Source organism: Osmerus mordax, chromosome 10, assembly GCF_038355195.1.
Source record: "Osmerus mordax isolate fOsmMor3 chromosome 10, fOsmMor3.pri, whole genome shotgun sequence".
Taxonomy (NCBI): domain Eukaryota; kingdom Metazoa; phylum Chordata; class Actinopteri; order Osmeriformes; family Osmeridae; genus Osmerus; species Osmerus mordax.
In genome coordinates this window covers 11,744,935-11,761,164 of record NC_090059.1, presented here as the reverse complement: position 1 = coordinate 11,761,164, position 16,230 = coordinate 11,744,935, and the positions used below count along the sequence as shown (strand labels likewise).

Below are 16,230 nucleotides of genomic sequence, written 5' to 3'. Positions count from 1 at the left end.
CTGTTCCTTTACCACTGCAAGCAGAACACACATCTACGACAGAGCACACACACACACACCTGCAAGATGACAAAAACACTCACACACAGCTTTTGTTTGTCCTTTATCTACACAAGAAGGCACACAATCAACATATCAATGTCATATCTTAGTATTATCATTTATACTTCAAACTGAATAGTGAATTGTGTGGAAGAACAAAACTCATACTTTACAAAATATCATTTTTTTTTATCACAAGAGACACCGGCTGGAACGTAACAGATTTGGTGCTGGAACTGAGATCCAAGATTTATAATTGTTAAAGTCTCATATCTCCATCCTGCCTGTCTGTCTGAACAGTATGCGTGTGTGCGCAAGCATGTGCCCCTTACTGCAACTGAATTGTTGAATATGTCATTGGGTGGACACGTCTGGGGTGAAGGTTGAAAGGTCACCGTGTGGGTATATGTGGGTGGGGCCAGTTCCTGGACTGGAAATACTTGGTAAGTCCTTCCAGGTTGACCGGAGGGAAGTAGGGGCCAATGCGTTTCCTCACCCACCACTTCCCCTGGGCTGCTCTGGCACTGCCAGGCGGAGCAAACTTGTACCTGAAATGCTCCCCTCTCACCCACCTGGAGGGGGAGGGGATGAGAAGAAGTGAGCCAAGGTCTTGTCATCATGTAGTGTTCCTTTTATGATCTTAGAGGAGCAGAGAGAGGAGAAGGAGAGAAGCAAAGGCAGAGCAGCAGGAGAGCCAGAGAGCGACACGATCGGCCGCTGTTCCCTACCTGGGGTTCTCTCTGTCCTGGAAAGGGTTGTGTTCCATCAGGGAGAGGACACTGGTGTCGTTGGATAACAGTCTGCCTGCAATGTGGATCACCCACTCACTCTGCTCGTAGGTCTGGGAGGACGGGAAATGAGAGAATCAGAAACAAAGGGATATTGGATATTAGTTATGGGACTACTGCCCCCTAGTGGGCAGTAGTCAGTAGTTAACCCAGGTTAGAGGTTGGATATACTGCCTGTTCCCCTCCAGACCATGTGAACAGGCGGTTTGTAAGCTGAGGTTTGTAACGTCTCTGGGTATCCAGCTCACCTGGAAGGCAGCGAACCACATAAGCCAGTCGAGCCTGTAGTGGTAGGGCGAGATGAGGCAGGGTCTTCTCTCTGGGTCGCCTGGCTTACACAGGAACTGGTACTCCTCCCAGACCACCGCTGGGTCGGACGGGTCGGAGCTCAGGGTGCCCTGCAGAACCAGCTCTGTGCGCTCCTTAGTTATACTGAGGAGGGAGGGAGGGATTTATTTCATTGTCTCAGGGATTAATTAAGGAATGAACCTGTTGGTGTTCATCAAGGCTAGATAAATAAATGGAGATGAATAGGGGATGAAATAGAGATGGGGAGAGGAGCGCAGAGGAGAGATGGGGAGTAAAAGAGGGGAGTGTAGTAGAGAGATAAAGAGATAAGTGAGGGAGGAGTGTGGAAGAGTAGGATGGAGATGGGGTCTCTTACCTGCCAAAGGCCCCGTACGTGTTGACAATGCGGAGGGGATCAAACGATGTGTTCATCACCTGTTTGGAACTCAGCAGATTCAGCACCACGGGAACGCTCAGGTAGCCAATCAGAACACCCAAAGCTATATTCACCACCCGCCTTATCAGCATACCTGAGGGACAAATGGACAAACAGGTGAAAGGGAGACTACGTGTGTGTGTGTGTGTGTTTCTATAGTCTCTTGGCTTCTGTCAACCTTAAGGTCTCAGCCTATGAGGTCATGGGGCGTTTGCTGTTAACAAATGGAGGATCAGACCGTTGTACCGTAACTCCCTTAAACTTGTCAAATAACACACACACACACACATTTCAGCCAGGCATATTATACCTATGTATCAGTGTAGTTATTCTACCTGCTGTTTCACTTAGGGCTGAACTTTTACAGTCAAGTGAAATAACTACAAAATAACACATGCTGTAGGTAGTAGGATACTTTATATCCCACTTAAATGACATGTGTCTCAACATTAAAGTGTGGCCACTAGGTCCTGAAGGTCTATTAGAGAAGCCTATTCCTGGTTTTACCACATGTCAACCGCAGACGAAGATTGTTTAATGGACACACTCTCACATTCAATAATACTCTACGCTTTAACATGCCAGCTTGGCTCATACAAATTCTCCACCTGTCTGCCTCTCTCTCTCTTCGTCCCCCTCTCTCATTCAGTCTCATTTCTTTCCATTCCTCAGCTGTCCAAGTGCTAATCCCTTTTTGTGTGTGCGTATGTGTGTGCATACCATATGGGAGAATGCTTGTGTGTGTGTATGTGTGTGTGTGCGTGCATGTGTGTGTGCACCTCTGCTAGGTTTGGGACTCTGTCCCGCTGCTTCCTCCGCCTGCAGCCTCAGCACTTCCTGTTTGGCCCCACGCCCAGATGAGAACAGGAAGGCGAGCGACGCGTCGTCGAAACAGGCCAGGCTGGGAACGATGGTCAGCCAGTTTAGGAAACTAAGGTTCCCACTCACGATTATAACCACCTGTAAATGTACGGGGAGAAAAAACAGTGAAAGAGAGTGAGAAAGTATTTTAAACATGGTAAAATAAGAAATTACATTTTGTAGCATTTTATCAAATGTACTAGGCCTGTACTCATGTGTATAGAAATAGTATATTTAATGTACAACTTCTATCTGTTTGTCTCAATAAATCCCTCCACGAGGTCTGTAATGACCCCCCACCCCCCATCACTAACCTGGAAAAGAATCTGCAGCGTTCCATTGACCATGCACATCCTGCGCCCCAGGAAGGTGAGGAACGGTGCCACCAGCTCGATGGCGTGGTTGCACAGTGTCTCAAAGCGATGGAACCACCAGGGGGAGTGGTGCAAGTAGTAGGACATGGGGTTAGGTACCGGCTGGGTCTGAAGAGGGTGGTGGAGTGAGGGCATGGGGAGAGGGAGAGAGAGGGAGAGAGGGAGAGAGACAGAGAGACAGAGAGAGAGGGAGAGAGGGGGAGAGAGAGGGAGAGAGAGAGGGGGAGAGAGAGAGAGAGAGAGGGGAGAGAGAGGGAGAGAGAGAGAGAGAGAGAGAGCGAGAGAGAGAGGGAGAGCGAGAGAGAGAGAGAGAGAGAGAGAGAGAGAGAGGGGAGAGAGACAGGGAGAGAGAGGGACCCAAGACGTGTGACAGTTAGCTATGGGACTGTGTGAGGAACAAACACCACACCACAGGGAGGGTTTCCAGGACTAAGTAAAGACTGAGCTTTATTTAGATGCTAGGTGTCTCCACCTAAACACACCTAAACACTCATTGGGCCTGCAACCTCAGATAAACCAAATACACCCCAAGCTCCCTCAAGGACACACCAGCATAAATACACAAACATTTACACGTGCACACATGCACACAAATACGCACACACAAACATACACACACAGCACATGAACTTAAGTAAAACAGTCGCAAGCCAACTCCCTACAGAAGAACAACCCAACCAAACTAGCTTCATATAGCCGTCCCAAGATGCACTGCACCGGGTGGACCTGTGGCGAGTCTGTAGGTCTGAAAGGAAGCAGTGTATCAGGGAGGATGGGGGTGGGGGGGGGGGGGGGGGGTGCAATCACGGGGGGTCATTCAGTTCTCATCTGGCGCCTGCATTTTCCGGTTGCGTGTGTGTGTTTGTGTGTGTAAACAGTGAATCTAAAGTAAATCTACTTTACCCCTTGGGGTGTTGACAGATTTGGGGTTAGGTTGGTCAGTCAGTGTTTGGTCTCACAGACAGACTTCACTGGACGGAGCTCGTACTGCCAGTATGAGGCTCTGGACAGAAACCCCCCAGGACAGAAGCCCCCCCCCCCCCCCCCCCCCCAGGAACAGCTCTCTATCCTCCAAATTCACCCAGTATGACTTTCAACAGTTCAACATCTGGAGATACGACAGGAAATTACAACATTTCCTTACAGCAATCTATCAAGTGAGGAAATGAACACAAGTACGTACAAGACACACTGACACCAGAACAGGAACAGGCAAAGGGCTTTAACTCAAGCTCATAACCTGCACTAAGTAGAGGCTTAGTCACTGTGGAAGGTAGCATGCATCAGAGAACCAAGTCTGCAGACTGGTCCCCATGCCAGGCTGGTTTCCAGGCGCATAAACAGCTGGGCCATTGTAAAGTACTGGAGAGTCTGGTCCAGACAAACTGGCCTTCCAACCGTGCCTCCCTGTGCCTGCAGCACCAGCGGCCAAAAGGACAATGCAACGTGGAGTCTCTGCTAGGGTAAACACAGACCTGCACATCAACCTATGCTATATAGCTGGGCTGTGTCCAAGGTTTTAGTCCTTGAAAGGAGAAGGAAGGAGAGCGAGACAGGAAGACATGCGGACAAGTACAGTACATGCTACACTGGCAACATACTTGAATGGCAACCAAGTAGCGGCAACGAGGAATTGCTAGGTAAAAGCACGGGGCGGGGGGGACTATTTTCGCCTTTATTTTGTTAACATTACAGAATCGAGCCCTTGTAGTCACATGGATGCTAAATACAGCTCTAAACATCTTAATGGTCTATAGTCTGCTACACTTGCTCTCGACAGACTGGCTATGAATCAAACTCCAAATTACAACATAGCAAGCATGAACACCTCAGCTGGAGTGAGTCAGGGTCCTGATCACCACACAAACATGACAGTTTCCCCTCTCAGGGGAACACCAGGCAGCAGGGGATTGGGGTGGAGCAGGACAGAGACTTGGGGTGAACAGGCTTGGAGTGGTCAGCGAGGGGGGCTGGAGGGTCAGGTGGTTAGTTTATTAACTTTGTGGATCAGGATCATCTGCTGGATCATGATCAGAACACATGAGTGAGACGGTGGACAGCACCCACACACAAACACACACTCTCTCTCACACACACACACATACACACACACATACACACACACCTACACACTCACACTTGTGTAAACACACACAGAGGACAGACCAGGGGACATCCATTGGAGTGCACGCACATAGGCGGAAAGGCATCCACACACATATATAACATGCACACCTACAATATGTCATTGAATAGCTACAGTTGGCAATATTGTGTAGAGAGTAACATGGAGTCGAATTTGCTCTGTTTAAAGTGTCAGCCAAGCTTTGGAATGATAGATAATGGGCTGATTGAATCACTTCAACAGTAATTCTGTGGTCAGCTGAATCCCACAAAAGACCACCTCATACCATGAGGATCAAAGCCATCCAGGGCCATAGAGGCACACACACCTCGTAGTGGTAGTCCATGCAGGTAAGGTCTCTCCAGCAGCGGTCTCCTCTCATCTTGATCAAACCCTGGCAAAGGAGAGGAACACCTGTTGATCGGCTGTGGTGTGTGAGAATGTATATAGAGCATAAAGCAAAAGATCTTGAGTGTGCCGAGTGTGAGGGTGTGTGTGGTGTGTGTGTGTGTGTGTGTGTGTGTGTGTGTGTGTGTGTGTGTGTGTGTGTGTGTGTGTGTGTTTAATGAGGGAAACCAGGTACAGAATAGTGCATCTTGTTCATATCTTAATGCATCATGTGACTAACAGCAGACATGCTAAAAGAGATCACCACATTTGTGACATACAGCTGTCGTAGTTGCTCATCATGTCCTTACCGACCTGAACAGTAACTGCTGAAATTCAGCATCCACTGAAACCTGATAAGGTATAAAGTTCAACTACTTTATTTTCACCTATTTAGAACATCTCATGACAGGACAAACAGGAAAAGGGTGCAATCAATCAGAGTGTAATCAGTTTACACTGGAACGAATCCTGATTTATCACCAGATGCATGTGAACAAAAAGATCATTAGGTACTGGGCAGTGGGTTTGCCACCGTGCTCGGTTTTAGTCTAGGGTTAGGGATGCTAGGTCATGGATGGTACTAGGGTTAGGGATGCTAGGTCATGGATGGTACTAGGGTTAGGGATGCTAGGTCAGGATGGTACTAGGGTTAGGGATGCTAGGTCAGGGATGGTACTAGGGTTAGGGATGCTAGGTCATGGATGGTACTAGGGTTAGGGATGCTAGGTCAGGGATGGTACTAGGGTTAGGGATGCTAGGTCAGGAATGGTACTAGGGTTAAGGATGCTAGGTCAGGGATGGTACTAGGGTTAGGGATGCTAGGTCAGGGATGGTACTAGGGTTAGGGATGCTAGGTCATGGATGGTACTAGGGTTAGGGATGCTAGGTCAGGGATGGTACTAGGGTTAGGGATGCTAGGTCAGGGATGGTACTAGGGTTAGGGATGCTAGGTCAGGGATGGTACTAGGGTTAAGGTGGGGGCAAAGCTCTTGATGTGTTGGTGCTATCTGGATGGACAAATATTCATTGGTAGGACATCACCACCTCAACCCTAGAGAGAGCTTGGCTTGAGCAGCTTCCAAGTCATCTCCTGTCTCACTCAATTACCCAGCATCATCAGCAATAGAGAGAGAGACAGAAAGACAGAGAAAGAGAGAGAGAGAGAGATGCCCAACTGTATGAAAATGAATAAATCTATATTTAATGTGTCTAATGACATTAAAGATCAACAGATGAAAAGAATCAAGAGGAGAGTAATAAGGAAGGACAGAAGAGGAGAAAGAAGTGGATTGTAGTGCGATTAACTTTGGCCCTGATTTAATCTACCGTTCTAGGAAATAAAACACAGCTGAAAGAGCAGAGAGGAATGGAAGGGGGGGTGAGAGTGATGGTCTTTCAGAGTACTCAATCACAATCCAACAGAACCATTTCATGTTTTCACATGCTATATAGAGGATAAGAAACCTCAGCCACCGCTCCGCTCAAAAAGGAGAGGATGAAGGGACTGATGGAGAAGTCCATCTTGGCACGACAAGCTAATTCATGGAAGACTTTTACTTTTCATCACTGAACATACATCTATTGAATCACACTTAATCTGATAAAGACCTGGGGTATTTCCGCCAAAACATCGACCACAAATTGTATTCCACTATTACTCGTTCTGTTTATTTGGGTTTATTGAGCTATTTGGGTTCTGGTTATAACATGTTGGGTGTTGACATGCCCCTACATGACCATAATGCAATTCAGTCATGAGGTTCTGACTATCATCAATTCCAGTCACATATCCTAATCTGTTGGCATGGACATTCCTCTCTGAATGGGTCAATGCAATGTTGTTAGGAAGGTTATTTTGATAGTACTCCAGTGGTGATATAGTGGTACTCTGAAGGGCCTGTCAATATGGAAACCTGCCATTACCCTATCATAGCATTTGTACAGTGTCACAAATAAATGTCCAGGTCTAATAGAAGCTCATTGTAGCAATAACAACAAAACAAACATTTTTCAAACAAGCATAAAAACATTGAGTGAGCATGGCATTACCCATGCAATTTCTCACCATCATAAAACAACTGGCCATGACAAACTGAGTTGGTGCATGTGACTTCAATAAAACTTATTTCAGTGTTTTTCTCCACGGAAACTGGACCTGGTCCACACATCTGAGTCGAGCCCAGTTCCTGCCCTCCGGGTACCGGACTGGACCAGGCTAGGGTGTCGTCAGAATGGGTAAACCACATCGAGTAAGTCACCTTATTTCCTGTCTAGGAGAACAGCAGTAAGATTTACACCAGCTCTTGACAATAAAATGGGGGTAGGTGGAGGGGAGGCAGCTGTTGCCAGGTTGTGAGAGGTAAGAGAGCTGGGTATGGGGCAAGCAGACCCTTAGGATGTCATTAGCCCCAACAATGCCAGCCCAGAACCAGATTATAATCTAAATCCAGGACCAGCCACAACAACCAGATTCAGATCCAAACCCAGACCCAAACCAGCCTTGGTTCAAGGGCCGGCGTACAGCCCGGGCCTAAGCACCAAGTCCAGGCTTATACCCCCACGTGCCGTTTAAAGGTTCGCTCCAGGTATGGTCTGCTGCTTCTACAAACATTCTAAACAAGAAGTCTATAAACATGAGCAGAGGCCCAGTTTCTCCATGGGACACAATCATCTAAATTACCCATGCAACACTGATGCTTTTATTCTGAGTCAAATCCTCATGGTACGTCAACCTCTCTCCATCACTGATTCACAAAAACTGGGACACAATGATGGGTTTATGCCCAGCCCAGTCCCAAGTCCCATCAACAAGTTTTAGACAATGGAGAACTCTGGCCAGGTTGGCCCGAAGCCACTGTTACCAAATACATCAACAACCAGAAATGACAAGCAGCGAGGAGAGACATGGCAACAGACCAAACAAATAGCTAGGAGGGGAAAGATTTTCCAATAAAGCGGTCACCACTTAACTGTGTTCCTGCGTTAAGACTTAAGGAAGATAATACCACAAGCATGCAACCATGCCCCCTGACAGAGAGTTCATTTCTGTCACCTCACTTAAACATCCTCTGGATCATCCTGTACTTTCTTATGACGGATGTGTGGGAAATACTGTAGGTTCTAGCTTCAAGCATTTTACAAACAATAGGTTGGACCACAAATCCAAAAGGGTTTTGGAAAGAATTGGAACCTTTAATCCAGGATTATATTTTCCAGATTTTATTTTTGGGCTGCATTACTCTATTACTCTTTCTACAAGAATCTCTTCGTAGAGATTTGTGTAGCAGTTATCTAGCCAGCACATATCTTCATCACACCTAGTCATGTGAGAATGGTGATTATATTTCAGTTTAAAGTTAGCACAGACACTGCCTCCTGCATCAGATCCCATTAGCAACATGTTAGCTTGCCAGCTCTATACCTTCACCTCTCTGATGCTAACGACTTCTGATGAGGATCAAGGGAGATGCTAACGACAACAACGAGATTCCCCTCACACACACACAAACACTTATGTACACACACATACATACTCTCTAAGCCTAGTGTGTAGGCCTCTACTAAATTGGAACTTGTAGTCTTGAAAGGGTTTGTATGAGAACTAACCCGCTTTGATTGTTTCTGTATGTCTGCTGAGGCACATCTCTCTGTACCAAGCTAACCCTTACTGTGGTGAACCGCTTTCCTCTAGCGATGTGTCCCTTTACAGGAAACAAAGCCACACTTAGAAGACAGACACCATGGGACTCTGGTGGGGACTTTTCACTTAGACACATTCAGGTTAATGTCAACCATTAAATGTATTCTTGAAATGGGGTATGTTTCAGCAAACTTCAACATTTAATTAAACCACACATCAAAGCACAAGCCAACAATGTCATAGATTCATAATCAGTTATATTCACATGACCAGATTTCCATTCGCTAAAGCCAAAGTTTCAAAACTAAGTGTGTTTTCAATTACCACAAAACAACATCAACGTGTAGCCCGATCATAAAAAACGACTCCAATATTAAGCCCTACTGAAAGGTTAGGTATTAGCATTGTCTAAAGGGATCTAGATATGTTCTGGTTTTAATAAGCATGCAGTAATGGATGTGTGTCTAGGGGACATGACTGAGTGGGTTTTACAGTCGCAAGCAATTAAAGTCAATAATATCTCTGACCCAGCAGCAGGGTGAGCCAATAGCTCCCTTTCTGCTTCCTTCCATTCCCTTTATAGACATTAACTGAAAAAACACTTTTGGAGTTATTTTATTGTTTATTTGTAGAAAGAATAGTTTTGCGGCTATAGCTATGGAAAACATACATACAGCCAGACTAAGTGACTTACTGACTGACGATAGAGTTCTGCCTTTCCAGAAAGTGCCAGGCAGTTTCAGATACTTTGGATAATATCTAAACCTGGTGCAAACATTTCGTATAAACAATCGAAATTAAAAATTGCTGGATATTTTATAAGTGCTTTTAATACACTGGCATCTGGGAGGTTAACGTAGGTAAGTCTTAAGTGTTTGTGTGTTTGTCTGTGTGTCTGCTTATATGACTATGAGTGTATGTGTGTGTGTATGTGTGTTTCACTCACTGCGCCTAGCATGATCCGGACTATGAGCCATCTGAAGGTCCAGATGGAGATGATTGAGGGAGGGTGGCGAGGGGACACCTGGGACAGGCTCCAGAGTGGACACAGGAAGACCCCCAGGAACCCTGTCTCCAACAGCTGGCTCTCCCAACCTGGGGGGCCGGAGGGGAGGGACGTTTTGATACACATGGAGGTGATCCACGTTTGTAAATCCATGCACGTGTGTGTGCGTGTGTGCCAGCTGCCTGAAGCCTGTCTCATGTCTGATGTGTGAGCAGCAGGACCACCTGCTCCCTCCACTCTTCAGCTGGATTCTGGAAGACCCTTGCAGCTGCCCAAGGACTGACACACACACACACACACACCTTAACAAAGACTGCCTTTGTAAACCTAGCTAACCAAGAGAGCTTGCGATCAAGAGAGAGAGAAGGGAGAGGGGGGCGAGAGACAAATAGGGGGGTGAGAGATAAAGAGAAACATAAAAAAAAGAGAGACCACAGAACTTTACCACAGATATCTAACTGGCGTCTCTCACTCCAGTGTCATCAACCAATCAGAGAAGCATGATAGACCCCAGCTTCTCATCTGAGCCTGACATTTTACTCCTTGTGTGCATGTGTGTGAGTGTGTGTGTCACAACTCTTTGTTGTACTCTAATTTGATAAAGTGAAGAGTTCAACTTACCAAAGGAATACCTGGAGACAGAAAAAAATAGGAGAGCTGTAAGCATGATTTGTTTTGTACTTGTACACATAAGCCGACACCTGGTGTTCAGCAGCAGTCTGTAAAGCCCAACGATTTCATAGTATGTTAATGTAAATAAAACATGAGAGCATGCCCTGACAGACAGAAACCATTGTACTGGTCCCCTTCACAGATTACATGTATATTTCAAAAGAGGAGAGCTGCTACAGATTACAGATGAAACAGGCTCTCGAGAACTAGATAAATAAATGGATAACAAGGTCATCTAAATCTATCAAGCGAATGGCTGTGCTTGAGATGTGAGCCATATTGTCCTGGTGCTAAAACTAATCAGATAACTGAATCAGACTTGGCAAGATCATTAAAACTGAATTCAAGTCTCTGAGTGAGTATGTGAGTCTTTTGGTCCTAATGTGTGTTCAAATAACAACTGTATGTGTGTCCTCACTCACCAGAGCTGACCCACACTGACGAGAGAATGGTACAGCACCCACAGCACCACCATGATGACCATATTAGCCATGCCAGTCACCAGTACAAACCCTGACAGCACCATGCCCACCAGGGCGATACCATCTAGGTTGGCATCCATGGCGGACCAGTCCATGAACCAGAGTATGGAGGGCGTGTATGCCAAGGCCGCCATGCCAATCTTGCCCCCCACGTAGCGCTTCACACTGTTTAGGTAGTCCTTGGCAGGCATCAGACCTCGCTGGCCAATCAGCTGCTTGTTCTGGTTGTAGGCCACAGTGAACGCAATGACTAGGGGAGAGGTTTGAGAGACATGGAGGGAGGGGGTGAAGTTGGAAGGGTGAGTCAAAGATGTGTGATATGGACATACTAACAGACTTGTGTTGTTACTTTGTTACTGTGTGTTATTTCACTGAAACTGGAGAAAATGTTCATGTGATTATGGTAACACTAATATCGATCAACGTTTATTATGAGTGAAATTAACAACGTAGCGGAGGTTGCAATCATCCCACTCACAGTATATGAAGCCAATAGAACGCAGCAGCACAATTCGAGTGAGCCAATAAGTTCCGGTCCGTAGTGAAAGCGCTTGCTTTTTCTTATCTTCATATTTGCCAGTGTCCTCTGTGTCATTTGTAGAATTGTCACTTGTAATAGTCGCTGGTTTCAAAGGCTCGACACGTCTTTTTCTCAACGTGCTCTCTGAGCACTCTGAACTTTCACTGCTAGTGGCCATGTTGGCGGATCCACTAGTCACGTGACTCAAAGGGCTTGTTTGGCATTTGTCAGGATGTTGCATTTAAACTTGATATGTAAAAGGATGGGACCGAACAAGCCTACGGTTTCAACTAAGCCAGATACTGTAAAGATCGCTTACGTGACCGCTAACTCCGCATTTGCAAAGAAGCAATAGAGAACAGTTATAATACACCGATCGTTGTATTATTGTCGGAGAGGGACACTTTTGTCCTGGGTGATTAGTCCAATTAAAAGATGCCAATTTAGCACATAGCTACTTTTTTTACATCGATTCTTTTCATTTTGAATATCAGCGAGTAATTTAAAATGTAAAATTAAATATTTATTTAAAATAATCAATATCTGTACCATTTGGTTCTCAGCAACAACAAAAATGGGAGGCACGGAGGGCAGCTGTGGGACTTTTTGAACACCAATAAGATGAAGTGGGTGGAGTGGAAGAGAGCTCAACTAAACAAAACTCCCAACACACTGATGTGTCAGTCAGTGCATCACTTAAGATGTAAATATAAGAACTTTAAATAGATTAACAATATTTTTCTACTGAAATGCACATCTGGATCTAAAGTCACACGAAACGTTTAGGTTCATTCCTGGTTTTTGTGCGCCTTGCGTAAAATGAGTATCTGGAGACTCTAGGCAACTCCATATATCGAAGTCATTATAGCAGTGACCATGTCTGAGGAAGGCAGCAAGTCTATCACCGACCACCCATGCAGTCCAGCAGGAACAGCAAGCTCCATGTCCCAGGTCGACTCAGATTCGGACGAACCGTCCTCCCCAGCGGATTCGGATGGGCACAGGCGCATTCCTGGGTTCAACCAGAAATCGGACGGTGAGGATGATGATCGATTCCCGGCTTGCATCCGAGACGCAGTATCTCAAGTTCTTAAAGGATACGACTGGTCGCTCGTGCCGATGCCACCCCGCGGGGACCGGTCGTTGAAGAACAAACCGCACGTGAAAAGGCCGATGAATGCGTTCATGGTGTGGGCACAGGCAGCGCGGAGGAAACTAGCAGACCAGTACCCGCATCTGCATAACGCCGAGCTGAGCAAGACTTTGGGAAAACTCTGGCGGTTAGTACTCCTCTGGGATTTATCTTTACTTGTGTAAAGATAGTGTCTATGTGTTTGCACCATGACGTTTTATAGTTCATTGTAGAGTTGAGTATAACCTTTTCAATATTTAAGAAATTGTCTCAACTTTTCATCTATAAACCTTTTCATTCTATAAACGTTTTTTGGTTTTGGCCATATACTGGGTACTGTAGCTCTCTGCTATCCTCTGTAATTAATCAATGTATTTTCTTCTTCGGCAGCTTACTGTCTGAGAGTGAGAAGCGTCCCTTCATGGAGGAGGCAGAGAGACTGAGGCTGCAGCACAAGAAGGACTACCCAGACTACAAGTACCAGCCCCGGCGCCGGAAGAGCACCAAACCATGCCAGGCCGATTCAGACCCAGGAACTGAGATGAGCCACCAGAGCCGTGTCCAGGTGTACAAGACAGAACCAGGCCTGGGACTGGGTCAGGGTAGACTGGCTAATATAGGGGAAATGCAAAATCCTCATCATCATAATCATCCTCCTGAACGAGGCGGTGAGATTTCTTATGTGTTTGTTTAGTGTTTTTGATTTTTGTGTGAGCATGTCTGGTGTAATGTGCATATAGGTTTAATACACACAAACACATATACATGTGTTGATGAGTATTAGACATGCATTTTAAGAGACATCCCCTGACCTGATGTGTTGTGCCTACAGGACAGCAGCATGCCCCCCCAAACCCTCCAACACCCCCCACCACCCCCAAAACAGAGCTACACCTGGGGGGGAAACATGAGTGCCGACGACCCCCGGAGATCCACACTGGAGGTGGAGGTCGTCAGAACATTGACTTCAGCCATGTGGACATCTCTGAACTCAGCACAGATGTCATCAGCAACATGGAGGGCTTTGACGTCCACGAGTTCGACCAATACCTGCCTCCCAGTGGCCACAGCTCCATCCCTGCATCCTCTGACCAGGGGCTAGGACACAACCCCCCCTCCAGCACGGCCTCCCTCAGCTCCCCCAATCCCCTTCCTCACTCAGGGTGGGGTCACAAAGCCGGAGCAGTGCCCCCCTCCTCCTTGTCTCCAGGTAACAGTAACCATGGGGACCCTCACCAGCAGCAGAGGCCTCATATTAAAACCGAGCAGATGAGTCCCAGCCACTACAGCAGCCAGCCCTCCCAGTGTTCCTCCTCTCCACCTCCACCACCTCCCCACCCTGACTACACCCCCCTGGGCTCGGGCTCCTGCCCCTCCTTGGCTCCCTCCTCCATCCCTATCCCCCAGTGTGACTACACAGACCTGCAGGGGCCCAGTTTCTATGGGGCATACTCTGGGTACCCAGCAGGGCTATACCAGTACCCTTACTTCTCCTCCTCCTCCAGGAGAACATACTCCAGCTCTCTCATCAACAGTCTGGCCTTACCGTCTGCACACAGCAGCCCCGCGACAGCCTGGGAGCAGCCTGTCTACACGTCCCTCAGCCGCCCCTAGGGGGAGGGACAACATGACCGGATCCCCAATGACATTTGCAGTATTTTACCAGGTAAAATAATTATTAAAGCAAGTCTTAATCCGTAAGGTATTTTTAGCACCTTTCACATTTTCACAAACACCAAAAAATGAACCAAGCACAGTGTGATCATTCCAGCAAACCAGACTACCAAACTAACAGAGCTCTGCATACCTCTTTCAACACACTAAATCCATGGACTTACCAAAAAGAGCGGCAGAGTTTCACCCAGCGCGACAGGTGTTCCAATTCTGTTTCCTGTGAATGGAGATTAAGCTATTTCAGGCTTGAGGGGTCCATTCTTGTGGAAGGGTTGACTGACAGACTGACTGACTGACTGGACAGCTGGAGATGATGATAGAGAAAGGGAAGGAGCTTCCAGCCTGGCTGGCTAAACCCTCTGCATCTGCTGAACTTGTCAACATCTGAAGAGAAAGATGATACAGTATGTCAATGTTGTGTGCATAACGTTTGTTCATCAGGACCACAGAGGAATGAATCGATTTTGTCAGGGGAGAATAATGATGCATTAGGAAGAGAAAAACTTAATTTACGTCTCTATTGCCATTCCAGGTTTAGTTATGTGTGTATTTTTTAGATGTGTATATTTTTATATAATTCTGGTCTGTCTGTTACTTGTATGCCGGCTTTACAAGTAATTAAAAATAGTTAACTCCTAACTGGTGCTGCCTTGCTTAAATGTGCTTTGTTGGCAATCATGATCTGTTGGCTACATGTGAAATATTATCATTATGTTTTATAAATATCCTTCATAAATTTTCTGGCAGTAGCTCGGTGAATGTTTGGGCCTTGAGGTTCATCAATAAACATAACATTTTGAACACATCCATCTGGGAATTCCTATCTCATCCAGTTAATACAACTGTTAACTCTCTGCCCCCTAACCGTCTTACAACTCAGACCAATACAATTCAGCTTCTCTCCACTCTGCACACTAAAGACATGCATTCAGCCCCAGGGTCTAAATCACAGGTCATACATGTAGCCTAGGTCCATCTTGATAAATACCATGCTATAACTACACCTGTAGTCTCTGGCCGGCGTTAAAAATCATATATCATAGCCACACCTGTAGCCTATGCCCCAAACTATGAATCCCATGTCATAACTACACAAATAAACAAAAATCACACCTGTAGCACTTATGCTCACAACTACAAATCACATCAAACACACATAGCCCCAAAAACTACAAACGTGATGTCATAGCCCCACATTTAGCCCCTGAGGCTGTACTACAAATAGCATGGCGGCTGGTTCCAGGTTCCACCCAGGTTTAATGACCACCCTGTTTCCTGTTGGCTCCCAGGCCCGGTGAGCCTCAGTACATTAGTGTCTGCTGAGTTTGCATGGCCCGACTGGTCGCCAATGACAACAGGCTGCCAGACAGAACCAACATTGACTTATCCAGGATTCCACAGGTCTCTGGAGCCAGAGGGAAGGGATGGAGGGATACGCGGAGGAGAGGATGGAGGGATGGAGCAGGAGTGGAGAGATGGAGGGACACATCAGGAGACGTGGATGCGTGCTGGTGATTTGCAGAGGCTTCGCGCGCACACACAAACAAACACGCACACACACTCTGTCTCATTCAGTCTCACCTTGGCGTGCACCTATACGACTGAGAACAGAGGGCCGAAAGAGTGCAAAGTGAATGTGAAAAGAGAGTGAGAAGGAGGTCAGGAACTTCAGAAAGAGAGGGAAGACAACATAATGCAATAGTGCAATAGTGTCTCAGCTGTTACTGTGAGGATTGGCTCAAGCTTGACCTATAAAAGCTCTTAATCCCCCCACACACACACACACACGCACACACACAC

At 46.5% G+C, this 16,230-nt stretch overlaps 2 protein-coding genes across 2 annotated transcripts; one reads left to right on the top strand and one right to left on the bottom strand.

Annotated features, from left to right (window-relative positions):
• Nucleotides 1–101: 101 nt before the first annotated feature.
• Nucleotides 102–11,802, bottom strand: lmf1 (lipase maturation factor 1). The gene is made up of 11 exons (XM_067244265.1): nt 11,583–11,802; nt 11,045–11,354; nt 10,572–10,582; nt 9,891–10,039; nt 5,243–5,308; nt 2,730–2,897; nt 2,334–2,514; nt 1,495–1,648; nt 1,079–1,262; nt 771–883; nt 102–614 (listed from the first exon to the last, which is right to left on the bottom strand). The coding sequence occupies exons 1-11, from the start codon at nt 11,800–11,802 to the stop codon at nt 434–436; spliced, it is 1,737 nt and encodes a 578-aa protein (XP_067100366.1). The 3' UTR covers nt 102–433.
• Nucleotides 11,803–12,426: 624 nt separating this feature from the next.
• Nucleotides 12,427–15,223, top strand: sox8a (SRY-box transcription factor 8a). Its single transcript, XM_067244266.1, has 3 exons — nt 12,427–12,904; nt 13,147–13,424; nt 13,589–15,223. Exons 1-3 carry the CDS (start codon nt 12,501–12,503, stop codon nt 14,368–14,370), a joined length of 1,464 nt encoding a protein of 487 aa, XP_067100367.1. The 5' UTR covers nt 12,427–12,500; the 3' UTR covers nt 14,371–15,223.
• Nucleotides 15,224–16,230: the final 1,007 nt, after the last annotated feature.

Bases quoted from the DNA above. Each gene is read 5' to 3' on its own strand.
- lmf1 (XM_067244265.1), bottom strand. From the start codon at position 11,802: ATGGCCACTAGCAGTGAAAGTTCAGAGTGCTCAGAGAGCACGTTGAGA. The intron at 11,355-11,582 runs GTGAGTGGGATG...CCTCTCCCCTAG, and splicing joins TTCTATTGGCTTCATATACT to TCATTGCGTTCACTGTGGCC. The intron at 884-1,078 runs GTGAGCTGGATA...CCGTCCTCCCAG, and splicing joins TGTGGTTCGCTGCCTTCCAG to ACCTACGAGCAGAGTGAGTG.
- sox8a (XM_067244266.1), top strand. From the start codon at position 12,501: ATGTCTGAGGAAGGCAGCAAGTCTATCACCGACCACCCATGCAGTCCA. The intron at 12,905-13,146 runs GTTAGTACTCCT...CTTCTTCGGCAG, and splicing joins ACTTTGGGAAAACTCTGGCG to CTTACTGTCTGAGAGTGAGA. The intron at 13,425-13,588 runs GTGAGATTTCTT...TTGTGCCTACAG, and splicing joins TCATCCTCCTGAACGAGGCG to GACAGCAGCATGCCCCCCCA.